At 50.4% G+C, this 15,700-nt stretch overlaps 1 protein-coding gene across 9 annotated transcripts in view; it reads right to left on the bottom strand.

Annotated features, from left to right (window-relative positions):
* Positions 1-15,700, bottom strand: part of Ulk4 (unc-51 like kinase 4) — a 340,955-nt gene that overhangs the window by 107,731 nt on the left and 217,524 nt on the right. For 8 of the 9 annotated variants that reach the window (XM_033762653.1, XM_033762652.1, XM_033762654.1 and 5 more), the window contains 2 exons: positions 4,054-4,220; positions 1,874-1,972 (listed from right to left, as the gene is read on the bottom strand). In XM_033762653.1, the coding sequence (XP_033618544.1) occupies positions 1,874-1,972; positions 4,054-4,220 (266 nt within the window). Of the gene's footprint in view, positions 1-1,873; positions 1,973-4,053; positions 4,221-15,700 lie in introns of those variants that run through there. The other variant, XM_033762658.1, reaches the window with a different exon arrangement.

Below are 15,700 nucleotides of genomic sequence, written 5' to 3'. Positions count from 1 at the left end.
ATGCGCAGCACCAACACACACACACACACACACACACACACACACACACACACACACACACACAATGCAGGAAAGCAAAGGAACCCAAGTGCACTACTCATGGGAATATAAACTAGTACAACTACCTTGCAGATCAGTATGGAGCTCTTTTTAACTAAAAATCGAGTATCACTTGAAGCAGTTTTGTACTTCTCCTGGGTATATTCCCAAAAGAACTGAAGTTGTTATTCTGTAGCACATCATGCATATCCACATTTATAGCTGCATAATTCACCAAAACAGCGAAGCTCTGGAACAACCCAGACACCCAGCGATGGCGAACGGATAAGAAACTGTGACACTATGCATCGTGGAGTATTACTCAGACACAAAGCAGCAGCTTGCTCATGGCATTTGCAGGAAAACCGTTGGAACTTGAGACCATCACGCTAAGGGAAATAAGCCAGGCTCAGAAAGTTAAACATTGAATGTTTTCTCTTATATGAGAAACCTATATATAAATAAATTAATGAGTAATTAACAATAAATAATAAAAAATAAGACTCTTGGAGATGAGGAAGTAGATCAGGTGGGAGGAAGAGAAGGCAGGGCAAAAGGGACAGAAACACCCAAGGTATGTTACACGCAGTGCCAGCTCCCCAGAGTGAACTCCAGGGCTCTGCTCCGGAACACCAACACTGAGGGGGCCAATTTCCTTCTAAAGGGGTTTTTCAAAAAGCAGCAGCTAGACTTGGCCGCTGGGCCGGCCCTGCTCTCCAGCCTTGCTCTCAGGACCGCTGTCCTGGGTTTCTCCTCCTCTTTACAGACAAGCTCCACACTTGGATGTTTCACACAGTTGTAACTTCCTGCAGATTTTATTCTTCACCATGATAAGATCCTTCCTTTGTCCTTTCAGCAGCTTTTGTAATGATTTTATACCTCCTATGCTCATTCAACCACAGTTAGAAAGAGAACAGAGTAAGATGGCAAGACCGAGACTGGTAAGTCCCAACAGAAGTCCCAACTGCAGCCAGCCCAGCACAGCACCCCAGTCTGCGGCTTCTGTGTAAACTCCGTGTGGCACTGTGTGCCCGGGGGAGCCTGTGTTCATTCTCCGGCCCGCCCGGTGATCAGGACCCCTGCCCTGGGAGGGCGTGTCCAGCCCACAGCACACAGGGAGCCTGCTTTCTTGTGTACTATAACCCAGGGGTGACCGCTCTGTAGTTCAGGATGGCCTTGAACTCACGAGGTGGCCCAGGCTGTCTCAGCCTCTGAGTGCCGGGAAGAGCAGTGATACTTTTCTCCCTCACTCATGTGAACCAAACCTTCACTTTCTGGACACAATGAAGCCCACAGTACTCTTCAGGAAAACTGCCCACGCCCTCCCCAGAGCCAAGGGCAGGAAAAGCCAAGCCCTACAGCCTTCCAGCCCAAGGTGCTGCCTGGCCCTGCCTCTTGCCCTCATCTTCACATTTGGTCCAAACTCTGGCTCCTATGGGGCAGCTTTGCACATCCGAGATCCTGCGCATCTCCTTCCCGTCTGTCTGCCTCTGTGCGCAGTGCCTGCACTGGGGAGAATCCAGCACCAAGCACAATGCTAGGGTTTCTGTGAAAGGGAGCAGACTCTTCTAAGGACTACTTCCTGCCTCCTGGAAGCCTCACATTCCTTAAGGGAGCAACTGGTTTTGAGACTCTGCCTTACTTCAGTATCCATCAAAATGAATGAGTTTCCCGGTTTCAAATAAATTAGAAATAGTGTTTCCAGGCCAAACATGTCAAAAGTTCTTTTGGTTGTAATCTTGAAGGAAATTAAACTCATACTGAAACTGGGGGCTCGTGAAATCCCATGCCATTCCTCCGGCCCCGTGCTCTAGCTGCGGGTGCTCAGACTCACCAGCCGGATGAGCAGGCCAGCCAGGGCTGTCAGGGGCTTGCCCAGCAGCAGCAGGTCTTCCGCAGCCTGCGTGTCTCCTCCCGAACTGGACTTCTGCGCCTGCGACAGAAGAGCATGGGGACCTGGGATCAGTGGGCCTGGCTCGGGGACCCAGCAGGTGAGCGATGAGGTGGCAGGAGCTGCGGTGCCCGAGGGCAGGCATGGGCCCAGGATGGCAGACAGCAGCTCAGCCCTGCACGGCCCCAGCCCGGATGAGGTGGTGGCAGAGCTGTGCCGGAAGCTTCAGCCAGGCGTCTTCTCCCCAGCTGCCCTGCAGCACTGGGTGGGCACATGAGCCCACGGTGCAGGGAAGGCCCACGGCAGTGGGTGAGCATGCCAGGAGATCCAATCAGACTCCAATCCACAAATGGAGATCTCTGGGTGATTCCTGCACACGAGGGAACACACGCCACATCCCGCTGCCGTGCTTGCGCGCGCACACACTCGGGATCCACGCCCACTGTGTGGACAGGTTTCTGATGTGCGTGCCTTCCCCTGGCACAGTGGCTGGTGCTTCGGGAAATGGGAGGAGTAAGGGTCCTCAGGGACACCCCACCCCCAGGGTTTCACAGCAACGCTGACCTCAGTGCGGAGGAGACAGAGGCTTTATTTAGACTGAGACCTGTGCCTGCTCGGGACGCACACAGGCCCGCTCTCTTCCCCAAGTCTGCTTGCAGTAATGACCTCCCCGACTGGCCTCCTCAGGTCTCAGCGGGACCCAGGGCTTTCTCAGGAAAGCTGGCTTGCAAGGACACTTCAGGTCAGGCACAGAACCGCAGCTGCTGCTTTCTGAGGTTCAGAGGACTTGGCCTGACTGCCTGTCCCTGGGCACCCCGGGTCTCTACGGCTCAGGGGGCAATGGCGAGAACCCTCAGCGCCGCACTGTCCCAGAGGCCCGGGCCTTCCTGCGTCTCGGCTGCGGTTCCCCGGCCTCCTTGGCAGGCCTAGCGAGGGCAAGGGGCTCTTTTACTTAACTCGCCCGGACCCAAGCACCCAGAACATGCAGGCCCGTAACTCCAGGCCTCGTGGCTTCCTCCCAACTCTCAGCAGCAGAGCAGAACAAGCCTGGGGCTTCCCCCAGGACAGGTGCCCAGACCACCAAAGTGTGATTTGAACTGACACCTGCCCCCCAGCCTGGGGCTCCAGCTGGACGAGAAGGGAGGCACGCTGGAGAAGGCATCAAAAACCCACTCTTCACACAGCATCGGCCACAGGGGCACCGCGCAGCCAGGGGACCTCTGCATGACATCTCAGGAGGCACCAAGGCAGAGCAGAGGCCCAGCCGGCCCCCGTGCCTCCCACCTCCTGCTCAGCACGCCTCCCAGGTCAGTGCCCTCTGGGTGCAACTTGCCCAGGGCTCCGGACTCCAGGATACACAGCCACTTCTGCCCAGCCCCGTCCTGGTTCCCCACTGCTCGAAGCCCTCACAGGACATCACTGAGGCTGCCCAGGGGAGGTTTTGAGATGGGTCATTTAAGGTGACCATTAGACACAAAGTATGGAACACAGGACACTGTCAAGGATGACTCAGGGTTAGGGTCAGCAGGGCAGGCCGAGGGGCGGGGCTGGCGTCCGGGCTCAGCTCTGGCCAAGGGCATCTGTAGCCAGGCAGAGCAAGCCACAGGTGGAGTCACAAGTCTCAGGCAGAGCTCCGCGTGGAAACATAAACATATCAGTCAGATGTGTAAAACCCAGGATGTTGCATTTAACCCTGTGAGCCACATGCAGCACTAAACGGCAATGCGGCACGTGCTACAGGAGATCACAGGTCACAGCTGACTTCCTAGCAGGAAAGGCCCAGGACTAACGCTGCTCCTCCCTGCTCCCTGAGCCGGAGTGCAGAGGGCGGCATCTGCGGCAGCCCTAGCCAGCCTGAAGGACACCCTGCTGGCCACGACATGGCCCTGGCCAGTTTAGTCAGACCCTCCCCGAGTCCCCACAGTCACCATGCCCACAGCGTGAGGCAGATCTCACGGCCCAGGTACAAGGACGAGCGAGTGCTTCCACATTCTCCGTGCCTAGCACTGGTCACCCCAGATGCTGCTAGACTTAGGTACAGAGTGATACACTCTTTTAAAAGAAAGAGACACCTCAGAGGACAATGGAGGGTGACGGGGAGCGTGACACAGGGAGCCCCTCACCTGCAGGGCCAGCCGCACGACACCAGACATGTAGGTCAGCATGCCGTGCAGAATGTCCAGCAGCGAGAACAGCAGGGTGGCTGCCACCTCAGTGCTGGGCTTGTCGTCCACATCCAAGCAGAGCGTGGCGGCCGCAGTGAACAGGTTACAGACGTGATGCACGAGTCCTGAGGGAAAAAGAGAGGAACATGGGGCATCATAAAATCAGGAAAAGAATGCATCCCATGAACCCAACGGAGAGGCGCCCGTGCTCCACGAGGCACGAGCTCCTCAAAGTACCCAAGCTGCGCTCTGGCCGGTGTCACTGGGGAAGCTGTTCATCGTGCAGGCTCGGAGTCTGCTCAGGGGCCGGGAGCAGGCCAAGGAGCAAGAGGAAGAGCCGTCCCACCTGCTTTTGATGTGAGGCTCCCAAAATTACACTCTGAGGAACAGGATCCTAAGGGGCTGGCTGCCCGGGATCCAAGGACTCCCTGCTGCTGGGAGAACCACGTGATACCCAAACTCCATGTTCCCGGGTCCCCTCCTGGAAAGCTGTTTTCTCCCTTTTACCACTGGTGGACCACATCTGGTGTCTCATGGGTCTACAGATTGTTTCAGAGAATAACATAACAATAATTTTTCTCGTGCATTTCAGCAACATAGGATTATGATTTTTAAGAAATTTAGAAATTGCTAGCTCCTATCATTTTGTCTGAAAACTCATTAATAGTGCATTTGGTCTTCATCAACTTTTAGTTCAGTGTAGTCTGCCACAACAAATATATTTTCACATTTGGGGGCCATTACTGTTCAGGTTTAATCTGGCAGTTTCATAGCTACTATTATTTAGCAGGGTCCTCTGAAGCTCTAAACATGAAATGAAATGAAATGATGCACTAAGCCTAAATGATGAACAGGATCCTGGGCACCAGTGCGGAGTGAATCCAAACATTCTTAAAAAAAGTGAATGTTTAAAGACAAATGGTCACCCAAGCAGATGGAAGGAAGCAAGGCAGAGCAGCATGACTGGGACAGGGGACTGGGTGGGTGGGACCTGCACCCCTCCGTCCTGGCCTCGGGTCAGTACCGGGTGGGGACCTCCCGACAAGCGCAGGATACTCTTGATTACAGGTAACTAGTTTTGTCACTGAAGGTAGACACACGAAAGTCAAAGAGGCACTGTTCCAAGCTTCACTTCTTGCGGCAAATGCCAGCAAAGTGGCACAACTGCCAAGGAGCTTAAAAAGCCAGAGTCCAAGGCAGAAGATAAACATACTTGAAGAGAAAGGGAAAGCAGAGTGAATCCTCATCAAAATTTCCCTACCAAATGGCAAGGCCTGTAAAGCACATATCATCACGACACAGGGTGCAGGAAGGTGATTATTCTGGCAGGCGCCAGCCCAGGCACTGTCCTCTGGGTACAATGTGTCGCTCATGTGCACACTGGGAACTGGCACTTGGGCCCCGCGGCTGCGAAAGGACAGCAAGGCTGGGAAACACGCTGCGAGAGGCGAGCCTCCCCTCTGCAGTCCCGACGGCTGTGAGGACTGTGTGCAGGCGGGCGGGCGCAGGCATGCTGCAGACGGCAGAGCAGGGCATGGCCGTCAGGAGGCCCCGCAGCCATGCGCACCCTGTCTGACTTGGAGCAAGCAGCTGGCAGCCAGCAATGCTTCCTGTGGCCCTCACCCGGGAGCAAAGAACGCAGTCAAAGCCCTGCTGGGCTGGGAAGTCTTCCCTGACAGCCAGTGGGGAAAGAGCGGCACAGGTGCCAGGCTCTGTCCCCACGGAAGCCGCCAGCCCCAGAGAAGGTGCACGGGTGCCATCAGAGATGAAGTGTCGGGCACAGGCATTTCCCGCCAGAGAGACAGCACCTGCAAAGCCCACGAGAGGATTCTCCCAGACCCGTCTCCAGATTCCCAGAGTGCTTCGGAGCTGGAATGCTCATTTCAGGGCCAAATGCATGTGTTTTGGTCTAAATTTATTTTTAGAAAAACAACGAAATCCTGAGACAGTTCAGTAAAAGGAACTCCCCTCCGCTCTTCCCGACAGTTACTAATGTTCTCTCAATCTTGTTTTCTCTGTGCCTTTTTTCAAAGTATTTTAAGGCAAACACCACACATCCTGTTTCTTCTTGAAATTCTTCTACACAGCCTAAAGATACTTTCTTAGCTACACTGCCATTACCACTTATAAAATGAACATTTTCTAACATGCTCAACCTACAGGCTTTGTTCAAACCTCTCCAGCTGTCTCAAAACTGTCCTCTTCGCCATCATTTTCCTCGAGTTAGGACGTGAATCGGGTCCACACATCTTGTCAGTGTGGACCTCGAGCTCCTTTCACCTGTAAGCACCCTTCCCTACCCACAACGGCTCCTTCGCCTGGCTCTGGAAAGATGACAGCATTTTTCTCGCAGAAGTCCTCAGAGCACTGTTCCTGTGTCTTGTGAGAGCCCTGGAAAGCAGTCGTCAGACCTAGAGACTTAACGCAAGGCAACGGCCACTGCGGTGGATTTGCTGTATTTCCTGTTCCATCCTACCTGGAAGGACAGACCACTAAAGCTGGTCCTGCTCTCAGGATTTTCAGTCTAACCTTCCCATTACAGAGGCCCCATCCAATGTGCTGTCCCCTGTCTGGTGCCACGATGTCATTAGCTATGGCAACAGAGCCATCTTCAAATTCTATCTTCTGTATGTCTTGAGCTGCTTTTCTTCCACAACAAGTTCTTTCCCTATCAGCTCCTTGGTTATCATAGGTACAGTTCGGGAAGTAAAAGCAAGATCAACGTTTAATCTGTGCTACCCTTTCCCAGTCTCCAGAACAATGACTGGGGAGCATCAGCAACTACCCCAGTGAAGACAAAAGTGGGGCGGGTAGGGAACCACAAGTCACCAGTAAGTTCATTTTGGAGCACTGCTCTGAGCACCATGGATTTTTACGTAATATATCTTACAGGACTTAATTTGTTTCCGTTATTACCCTTTTTATGCTCAATGTCCCCATCTATGGCACGAGAGCCCCTTGAAAGAGCCATTGCTTCTGCTATGACAAAATGCCAGAATTCCTGTCCTGGATGGGCCTTAGCCACTTCTGCTCGGAGCCACTCAGTTGTGCTCTGTTTCACTTTTAATTAGTGATGGTATAGAGAAACCGTGGCCTGAGAACGAGGGCTGCTCACTGCTGCCAGGTGTGGAGTGGGTAGGGAGTTCTGAACAGCAAACATCTCTCAAAGAAAAATCTTGAGTTCTTAAAATATTTCTGTCAGAGTCCAGAATGGTCCCACAATATTTTTGCCAAGTGAACTTAACAAGCTATCTCTTCAGAACAAGTACATTCTTTCCAACAGAGGGGATAGTGAGACTCCCCATCCACATGAGGCAGAAGAGGAAAATCTTGGACAGCTACAGAGCATGATATGCCAAACTTAATTCAGGCAAGTCACACAGCTACATACGAAAGCTAATGCTAAAAAGGTCCTGGAAGAAATTTAAGAGATATTTGTAACTAGGATGCAGCAAGATTTCCTAGGACCCAGAAAGTCCTAATTAAAAGTTGATAATCAAAAGTTTAAAATTTTACAAATTAAAAGGCACTGTCGGAAAATAAATTGGGAAGCCAAAGACATTCTTGACGTATGTACTGAACAAAGAACTTTCATGCAGAATATATAAACAATTCCTAGAACTCAATAATAAAATGACCCAAAAAATCCAAGTTTTAAAAATGAGAAGACTTGAACAACCAATGCTGAAAGAATTCAACATCATCAGTCAACAGAGAAACGAAAATTAAAGCCGCAATGAGATATCACCACACGTGAACAGAAATGACTTTCAAACAGCAACACTGAACACTGGTGGTGATGCTGACAGCCCAGAACTCACACGGGCTCCTGATGACTCAGCACTTGGCTGGTTCTGCTTATATAAGTTTAAACCTAAGTTTATCATATTATCTCCACTCCTAGGTATTTATCCAAGAAAATTAAAACATGTCCACCTAAAGTTTCATGAGAAATAGCCCCAAACTAAAAACAGCTTGGGTGTCCATCAACAGAATTTATATCTCAGAGCACTGAATGCTACTTAGCAGTAAGAAGGAATGAACCACTGACTGCTACAACAGGCACGCACCTCGTAAACAAACCAACAAAAAGGATGCAAACTGTGTTATGTGGATACCTTTATGTGACACTCTAAAGAAAACCTGTTTTTGTTGTGCCTGGCCTCCAAACAGCAAACGCTTCTGGGAGAGGAGCAGGACAGATCTTTCAGGGGTGATTGAAGGAGAGGCTCTATGCTCTGACAGGTGTTGGCCACAGGAGGGAAGGCATTTTTCAAAATTAACTGAATGGTGTATGTTAAGACCAACACATTCTGCTGTAGATAAACTGCACTTAAATATTAAAACCAAGAGCTAGCAGAAGGCAACTGCGGTGCCCTACAACAGTGTCTGAGGAGGCGGGCAGAGGTGCATGTGCTCTGACGGGGATGCCAGGGCACTGACAGAGCCGGGGGACTGGGCGTGCTACATACGGAAGGCAGCTTTGAGACCCACTGAGCTGGAGGTGACAGAAGAGCATCCAAGTATCCGTGGGCAAAGGCAAGGGAAAGCAAGCCCTGGGAACTAGGATTCGGACAATTCAGGCTTCAGACAGGCAGGTGGGAGGCGTTCAGAAAGAACACACATTTCCAAAAAATGCGCAAGACTTGGGCAGGGCCTGAAGGCGAATGAGTGGGAGTCAGAGCGGGGACAGTGAGGGATCCAAGGCAAAGGTGCAAATGTGAAAGAGCAGCGGTCATGGTAACACAGTGTCCTGGGTATCAAATAATGACTAGAGTCAAATAAAAGGGAGGCGTTGAGAATGGCTGGCAGGGGAGCAGCAAGGGGTGTCACCACCCCCTGTAGAAAGTTCAGCCAGAAACCTTGAAAACAACAAACAAGAACAAGCCTGAATCACCTGCAAGGTCCACAGACTGAGTAAAAATTGCATGGAAAAGGTAAGAGAAATGGTCCCGCTCTGCAGTGCCTGCTCCCTCCACAAGGTGGCGCCCTGTCGCCCAAGCTCTCCACCAGGAAGAGGACCACAGGTAGCCATTGAGCTCCTCTAAGCTCTCCGGACACTTCCCAGGAGACCTCCTCTGCTGTCACCTCATGGAGAACACTGAGGTCCCTGGTATGGCAGGACAACTAGTGGTCATGCAGAAAAAAAGCAGGAGCCACCATCACAGTGGTGCACACAGGCCTCAGTGAAGGTATGTTGCCTGCCAGCCAATAGTAGTAACCTCTGGCTGAAGAATCAGTTTACAATCAGCTCACCGAGAACACTGAGCCGGTACTTACCACGTTAGGAGTTCTGCCCTGTGAAGCCTCCAGGACCAACCAGGACCTTCATCAGGCCCTGCACAGGACAGAAGACAGCACAGCGGCCCACGCCAGCCACAGACAAAGGGGATCAGCCATGCTGAGAAGTCCAATGTGCTCGGCCCATCCTCAAAGCCCACCACAGGCCCTCTGAGGCAGGGAGGCAAATCTCAAGGGTGTGTTTCTACTGAGCGAAGCAGTCGGTCCATCCTTACCCCTATGACTGCACCTACCCTCAGAGCCCATCCTGTAACCCCTATCCAAATGCAGAACTGAAATCCAGCCAGAGGATGTGCTCCAGGCCCACCCAACAAGAGGCAACTTTAGAGCTAAGCCAGGCTCCGATCAGACAGCAGAATCTGGCCCACTGTGCTGCTCACACAACAATGAAGGCAGGATCCAGACATCCAGAGCACCCGAAGGTTATCCAAGGTCAGTGCACAAGGACATTAGCACCATCCTGAATCACAGCTATATCGTGTTGCCAAGAACACTGTGCACCCTGGAAGAGGAGCACAGACACCAACAGCCAGCAAGGCAAGCACACAAAGATCATGAAAAATCAGGAAATTGTGATGCTGCCACAGAAACTAACAAGGCTCAAAGAGTGAGCCTAAAGAAAGGGAAATCTGTAAAACCACACAAAGAATTTAGAATGATCCTCTTGCAAAAGGTCAGCAAGCTACACACATACAGCCATACACCACGTGAGGACATCTTGGTAGATGACAGACTGCATATTTGATAATGGCTCTGTCAGATTAAAGTGAAGCGCAACAATCCCCGTGTCTTAGGGATGCTACAGCCAGGCAAACACAGAGGCCTGGCACATCACGCGTGGGTCTACAGTGCCGCTGCCACAAACACACCTCCTGCACAGGACAGCAACACAATGACCCAGGTCACATGGTATCTGATAACAGAACAGTGACCACGTTGGCGATTTATTTACTGTACTTTTCTTCATTACTTCAGTGTGCACCATTTACTTATACAAAAATGCTAACTGTGAATTAGCCCAAGCAGGTCCTTCAGGAGGGATGCAGAAAGCCTTGACATCACAGGAGGTTAACAGCTCCATATGTGTCCCTGTCCCTGGTGGCCCCCCTGTGGGAAAAGATGTGTAGGTGACAGTGATGATCCTGACCCTGAAAGCCTAGGCTGATGTGACTGCAACTTAGTTTTTAACAACAACAACAGTTTTTAAAATGTTTATAGAGAAAAGCTTATAGAATGAGGATATAAAAATATGTTTCTGCAGCTGAACAATGTGTGTTAAGCTGTGTTATTACAGAAGAGTCAGAAAGTTATAATAAAGCTTTAGTTTGTAAAATAGAGAGGTGCAACAAGAAAGGTTAATTTGTCATTGAAGAAAAAAGTTTAAATAAATTTTCCCTAGGTGCACACAGTATGCAAAATCTTAAGACTTCACATCAATGCATCAGTAATTTACTGATTCACCCAGAGCAATATCCAGGCCTGGAAACATCGCTCATGGTCAGAGCCCCACAGAGGGAACACTGATTATCTTTTATGGCATCTTGTGACTGTCCATTCCACATGTTGAGAGGTTCAGATACATACATGTCACTGTGTTACAAGCACCAAGAATATTTATTCCATACTATTCTGTGCCACACAGCCTGCCTATCAGGATACACCACCTAGTTTTGTACAAGCAAATTCTATGATGTTTACACAACAAAACTGCCTAGGAACACATTTCTCAGAATATATCTTCAATGCAACGAAAGATAGCATACAGATAAAAATTAAGTGGAATTCAGAAAACAAGGTGTGAACAAAATGAGATTTAACAAAAAGAAAAAAGAAATTTTAAGAAAACACACAGAAATCCTAGAGTTGAAGAACACAATGAATGACTGAAAGAAAAATCCCAATAGAAAGCTTCAGGAGTGGTTAGGCCAAGCTAAAGAATCAGTGAGCTCGAAGACAGAACATCTGAATGGATCCAGTCACAGACTGAGAAGAATGTGATTTACAGAACACCAACAAGAGACCTAATATCCATAACAGGGATTCAACAAGGACAATAAAGAGAAGCAGTGCCAAAATACATTCAGGAAGTCATGGCCAGAAGCACCACTCTTCCAAGAAGAGATGTCAATATCCAGGTACAGAAGTCCACAGCTGTCCAATCAAACCCAACCCAAGGAGGAGTTCACCAAGACACAAAGCATCTAACCATCAAAATCCAAAGACAGTTCTGAGAGCAGCAACAGATACAAAACAGCACAGAGAGGAGTCTCAGTGAGACCATCAGGTGATTTCTCCGTAGAAACCCAGCAGATAGGGAGGGAACAGGATGCATTATTCAAAGTTCTGGAGGGAAAACAAAGACCAACCAGGAATATTTTACCCAGCAAAGCTGTATTTCCAAGATAGAGATTAAGAACTTTCCCAAACTAAATCTAAGGAATTCATCACCCTAGGCCTAACCCACAAGAATGGCTAAGACAGTTCTTTAAGCTGTAATGAAAGGTTCCTAACAGGGAAATGCAAACCACCACGATTAATACCATCTCGCACCTGTCAAATAGCTATCGTCAAAGAGAGGGAGGCAAGTGCTGGGAAGAGCGTAGAAAGAAGGGAACACGTGTGCCATCTTGGCAGGAATGCAAATCTGTACAGCACTGTGGAAGTCATACAGAGCCCTCAAGAAGTGGAACAGAATCAATCACCCACTGCCCAGCACTTACCTGAAAGATGTGAAGTGAGTCAGTCAGAGATGTCTGTACTCTCGCGTCTGAGGCGGTGCTGCTCACAATAGCCAAGTTGTAGACCAAACCTAAGCATCCATCCTCGGCCGAACGTGACACACACACAGTGGACTACCAGTCATTAAAAACGTATCTTGTCACTTTCGATAGCATGGATAGGACTGGAAAACATTATGCAAGAGAAATAAACCAGGCACAGAAAGGCACACAGCCCACACTCTCACTGATAGGCAGAATGGAAAACAAGTGAACCCTGAGAAGCAAAGAGAAGAACAGGGTGGGCAGTAGGGAGAGCATGGCCACAAGGGACAGAGTCTCACTGCAGAGGAGGAATAAAGGTCTTTCCTAGGATGTGCTGCACAGCATGGTGGACACAGTAATAACGTACTCTTCAAAGTCACCGCGCATCTACCATAAGTAATCTCACAAAATTCGGCAGCTGAGGCGATAAACAATTAGCTTGACTATTCCATGATGTATCCATAAATCATGACATCATCTTGTGCCTCAAAATTACACACACTGATTTGTCCACCTACAATTTAAGTGTTTTCAAGCTTGTTTTTAGTTTGCCTATCAGACAACTCAAAGCTTGAGAAGGTGCCCGACCACCGACGCGACGGGCACACTGAGGCAGGTGCTGCAGGCCCCTATCAGACTTCGGTTGCCAGCCCTTCCCCATGGGTCTTCCCATGGGCATGTCGGTTTTGACAGGTTTGCTGCCCTTCTCCAGAACACGCCCATGAGGGAAGTTAGGAAAAACAGCTGCTTGGAAAGAGAGGGGGCTGGACTGCGGATCTGCATGACGCTGGCAAATCCGTGGTCCACAGACCCCAGGGAGGGAAGGGGGCTGCTGCGCATGCCCTCGCCACGCTCACAGGACTGAGGGACTAGAGCACCATCGGGCAACACTCTGCACAGCTCACCCGGAACACAGCCTCCCACCCCAACAAAGGAATAAATCCAGGCAGGGGGCAGAGAGAGTCAGAGTAGAAAAGTTAGGTATGGGGGGGGAAAGGTTAGCACTTTATTCTTCTCCAGAGACAAGTCGTTTTCAAGAGAAGATACTCCCCGCCAAAGCGAGGGAGTGACATTCAAGGACACTACGGAGGCTGCCTCTTCCAGAAGGAAAACTTCTCAAAGGACAGAAATGTCAGCATAGCGGGGTGCGAGCAGGGCCACGGAGAAGGGCGCCGCCAGGGGCTGCACCTTGGGAGTGGCTGTGTCACCGCCTCAACTGCTCCCTTCCCCTCTCCCCTGAAGGCCTAGGTCAGCTCTCCTTCAGACCCCGGGGGCACACAGCCCCCAAACAGTCCAGGGGTCCAAAATGACACCCAAGAACAGTCAGAAATATTCACAGCCGAATGAATGTGACTACAGAGCATAGCAACATCCATGAGGCACGGCTCAGGCAGTCTTAGGAGGAGCATACTACTAAATGCGAGTGCTCCAGGTCAAGGGTCCAAGTTTCCACACTGAGAAACCAGGGAACGAAGAGCAGAACACGCACAGCTCCAAACCCAGACCCAAAGAGGGCAGGGAGTTCCGGGAGCAGGTAAGCATAAGCCAAACGCGCACTGCACCTACCTGCGGGCAGAGGGGAGCGTTTCTGGTGAACAGGTGAAGTTGCACCTCGAGGCAAGCACACCAGGAAGCACAGCCCACACTGCTTCTGGACCCTCGGTGGAGCAAGTGTGACTGAAAGGAGCCCTTCACGTGGCCCAGCACAACAAAAAGGGTGCCTGCCTCGCCTCCCCACGCCTTCACCTTCCGTCCCAACAGCCCTAGAAGGATCAGAACTCATCACATCAAAGAACACAAGAATCCCTCTGCAGTAACTGAAACCAACTCCGTAGGGACCATCTCGTGTGTCACCCTCGCGTGTGTCACGTTCCAGGAATGTCACCACATCCTCCCTGCATCAGACGGCCGACGCACGTGCACGCTTTAAACTTCTGCGCTTTTGAGAGTACTTTGTATTTCTATCTTTAATGACTTGGACACAACGCTCAATCCAAATGTAGCCATCCAAAACAGAAGCTCCCTTCTAAACAACCTTACAGCGACACCTGCAGACCTGTGTTTGTTTTCACCAGGGTCCTCTTGGCCAACCCGGAGCTCCACGAGCATAAGAAAGTATGTGGTGCTGCTGTAGCACAGCAAGAGGAAGCCGCTGCTTGGGCCTGATCCGTTACTTTACCCAGAAGCCCTCAGCCACCATCCCTGTGACAAGCATTCTGAGCTGCACCAGGCACTTCCAGGACCCACTTCCGGGGTCCAAGAGATGCTATGCTCAGTTCACTGTTTGGGGGAAAAGCTTCTAAATTGGCTTAATTTTGGGTGGCCAGCATGGGAAGAAAATGACACACCCAAACCCATTCAGATCAGAGCACACAAGCACACCAGCCCGGGAGCCTGGGGAGGACCCCTGGTCCTCAAAAACACCACTTCACAGATTTTGAAACTGAGGCTCAGAAAGGGGAGATAACTTTGTGAAGGCCGCGTGACTTTGTGGTGTGTGCTGTGCACATGAGGACAGGCTGCATTTCTACTAGAAAATGACTAGAAATGGAAAAGGAAGAAACATGGTGACCTAGGAAGTCTCATGTGTGAATGTAAACAACTCCAGGTGTGTTTTGTAAATGTAACTAGGAGCAGAAGAGGGCTAGAAACAAAGGGAGGTCTTCACATGGAAAGCTGAATCCCTCCCATCACTAGAGAAACAGAAAGGACTAAAAAGTAAGCAAATAAAAAGGGACAGAAAGTCACCATGGCACCAGGGCATTCTACCTTAAAAGTAAATTTGCTTTCCCTGAAATTATGTTTTGAAAAGCTTATTTTCACACTGTACACAGCAGGTGCATTATCCGTGACAACCTTCCACTTCAGCAACATCTTCCTGCAACAGTTAATTACCAGGAGCTACTCACAGAACGAGCCACAGGGGCTGATGTGGGCGGCATTAGGTATGCAACGCCAGGCCGTCACCCAAATGCAACCATCAGCAGGGGGTGCATTTCATTTACAGGGTTTTTGGTGGAGAAAATAAATATTACCCAGGAATATATGCGGCCTGTCCATATCACATTTCTGAAGAATTGGAAGTCACACTGAAAATTCAAGCTATCAGGAGACTGTAAATGTTCACTTGGAAGGAACACGAGAGAGAAGCGGGCAGATACACCCACAGGAAAACAAGCAAGGGCACAAGGCAGTCTGCACTGCCGACCGCTCTGCTCCACCTCTGGCAGCCCTGTGACCTTGAGGAAAGCTGCCACTCCCTGGCGTTCTGCCCTTCACCCACAGCCTGCACTCGCCCGAATGAGGTGGCTCCGTCTTCCCGCTTAGCAGCGGATGCTACAAGAGCAGGTCACGTCTACCTGGGTCATTCCTGGGTCACTGAAGCCTCACACAGTCCCTGGCTCACTGCAGGTGTTTAGGCCACACGTGCTCAGAAGGGACACTGCACAGGACCTGGCAGTGGCTCATTCTTGAAGCTCATCGCCAACTATTCCTTAGAAACCCATCAATAATAATCGTACTTCACAGCTGGACAGGAATCA

Source organism: Fukomys damarensis, unplaced genomic scaffold, assembly GCF_012274545.1.
Source record: "Fukomys damarensis isolate Sample0158 unplaced genomic scaffold, DMR_v1.0_HiC HiC_scaffold_12, whole genome shotgun sequence".
NCBI classification, from domain to species: domain Eukaryota; kingdom Metazoa; phylum Chordata; class Mammalia; order Rodentia; family Bathyergidae; genus Fukomys; species Fukomys damarensis.
The sequence above is the reverse complement of the archived record's forward strand: the minus strand, read 5'-3'. Positions and strand labels throughout refer to the sequence as shown.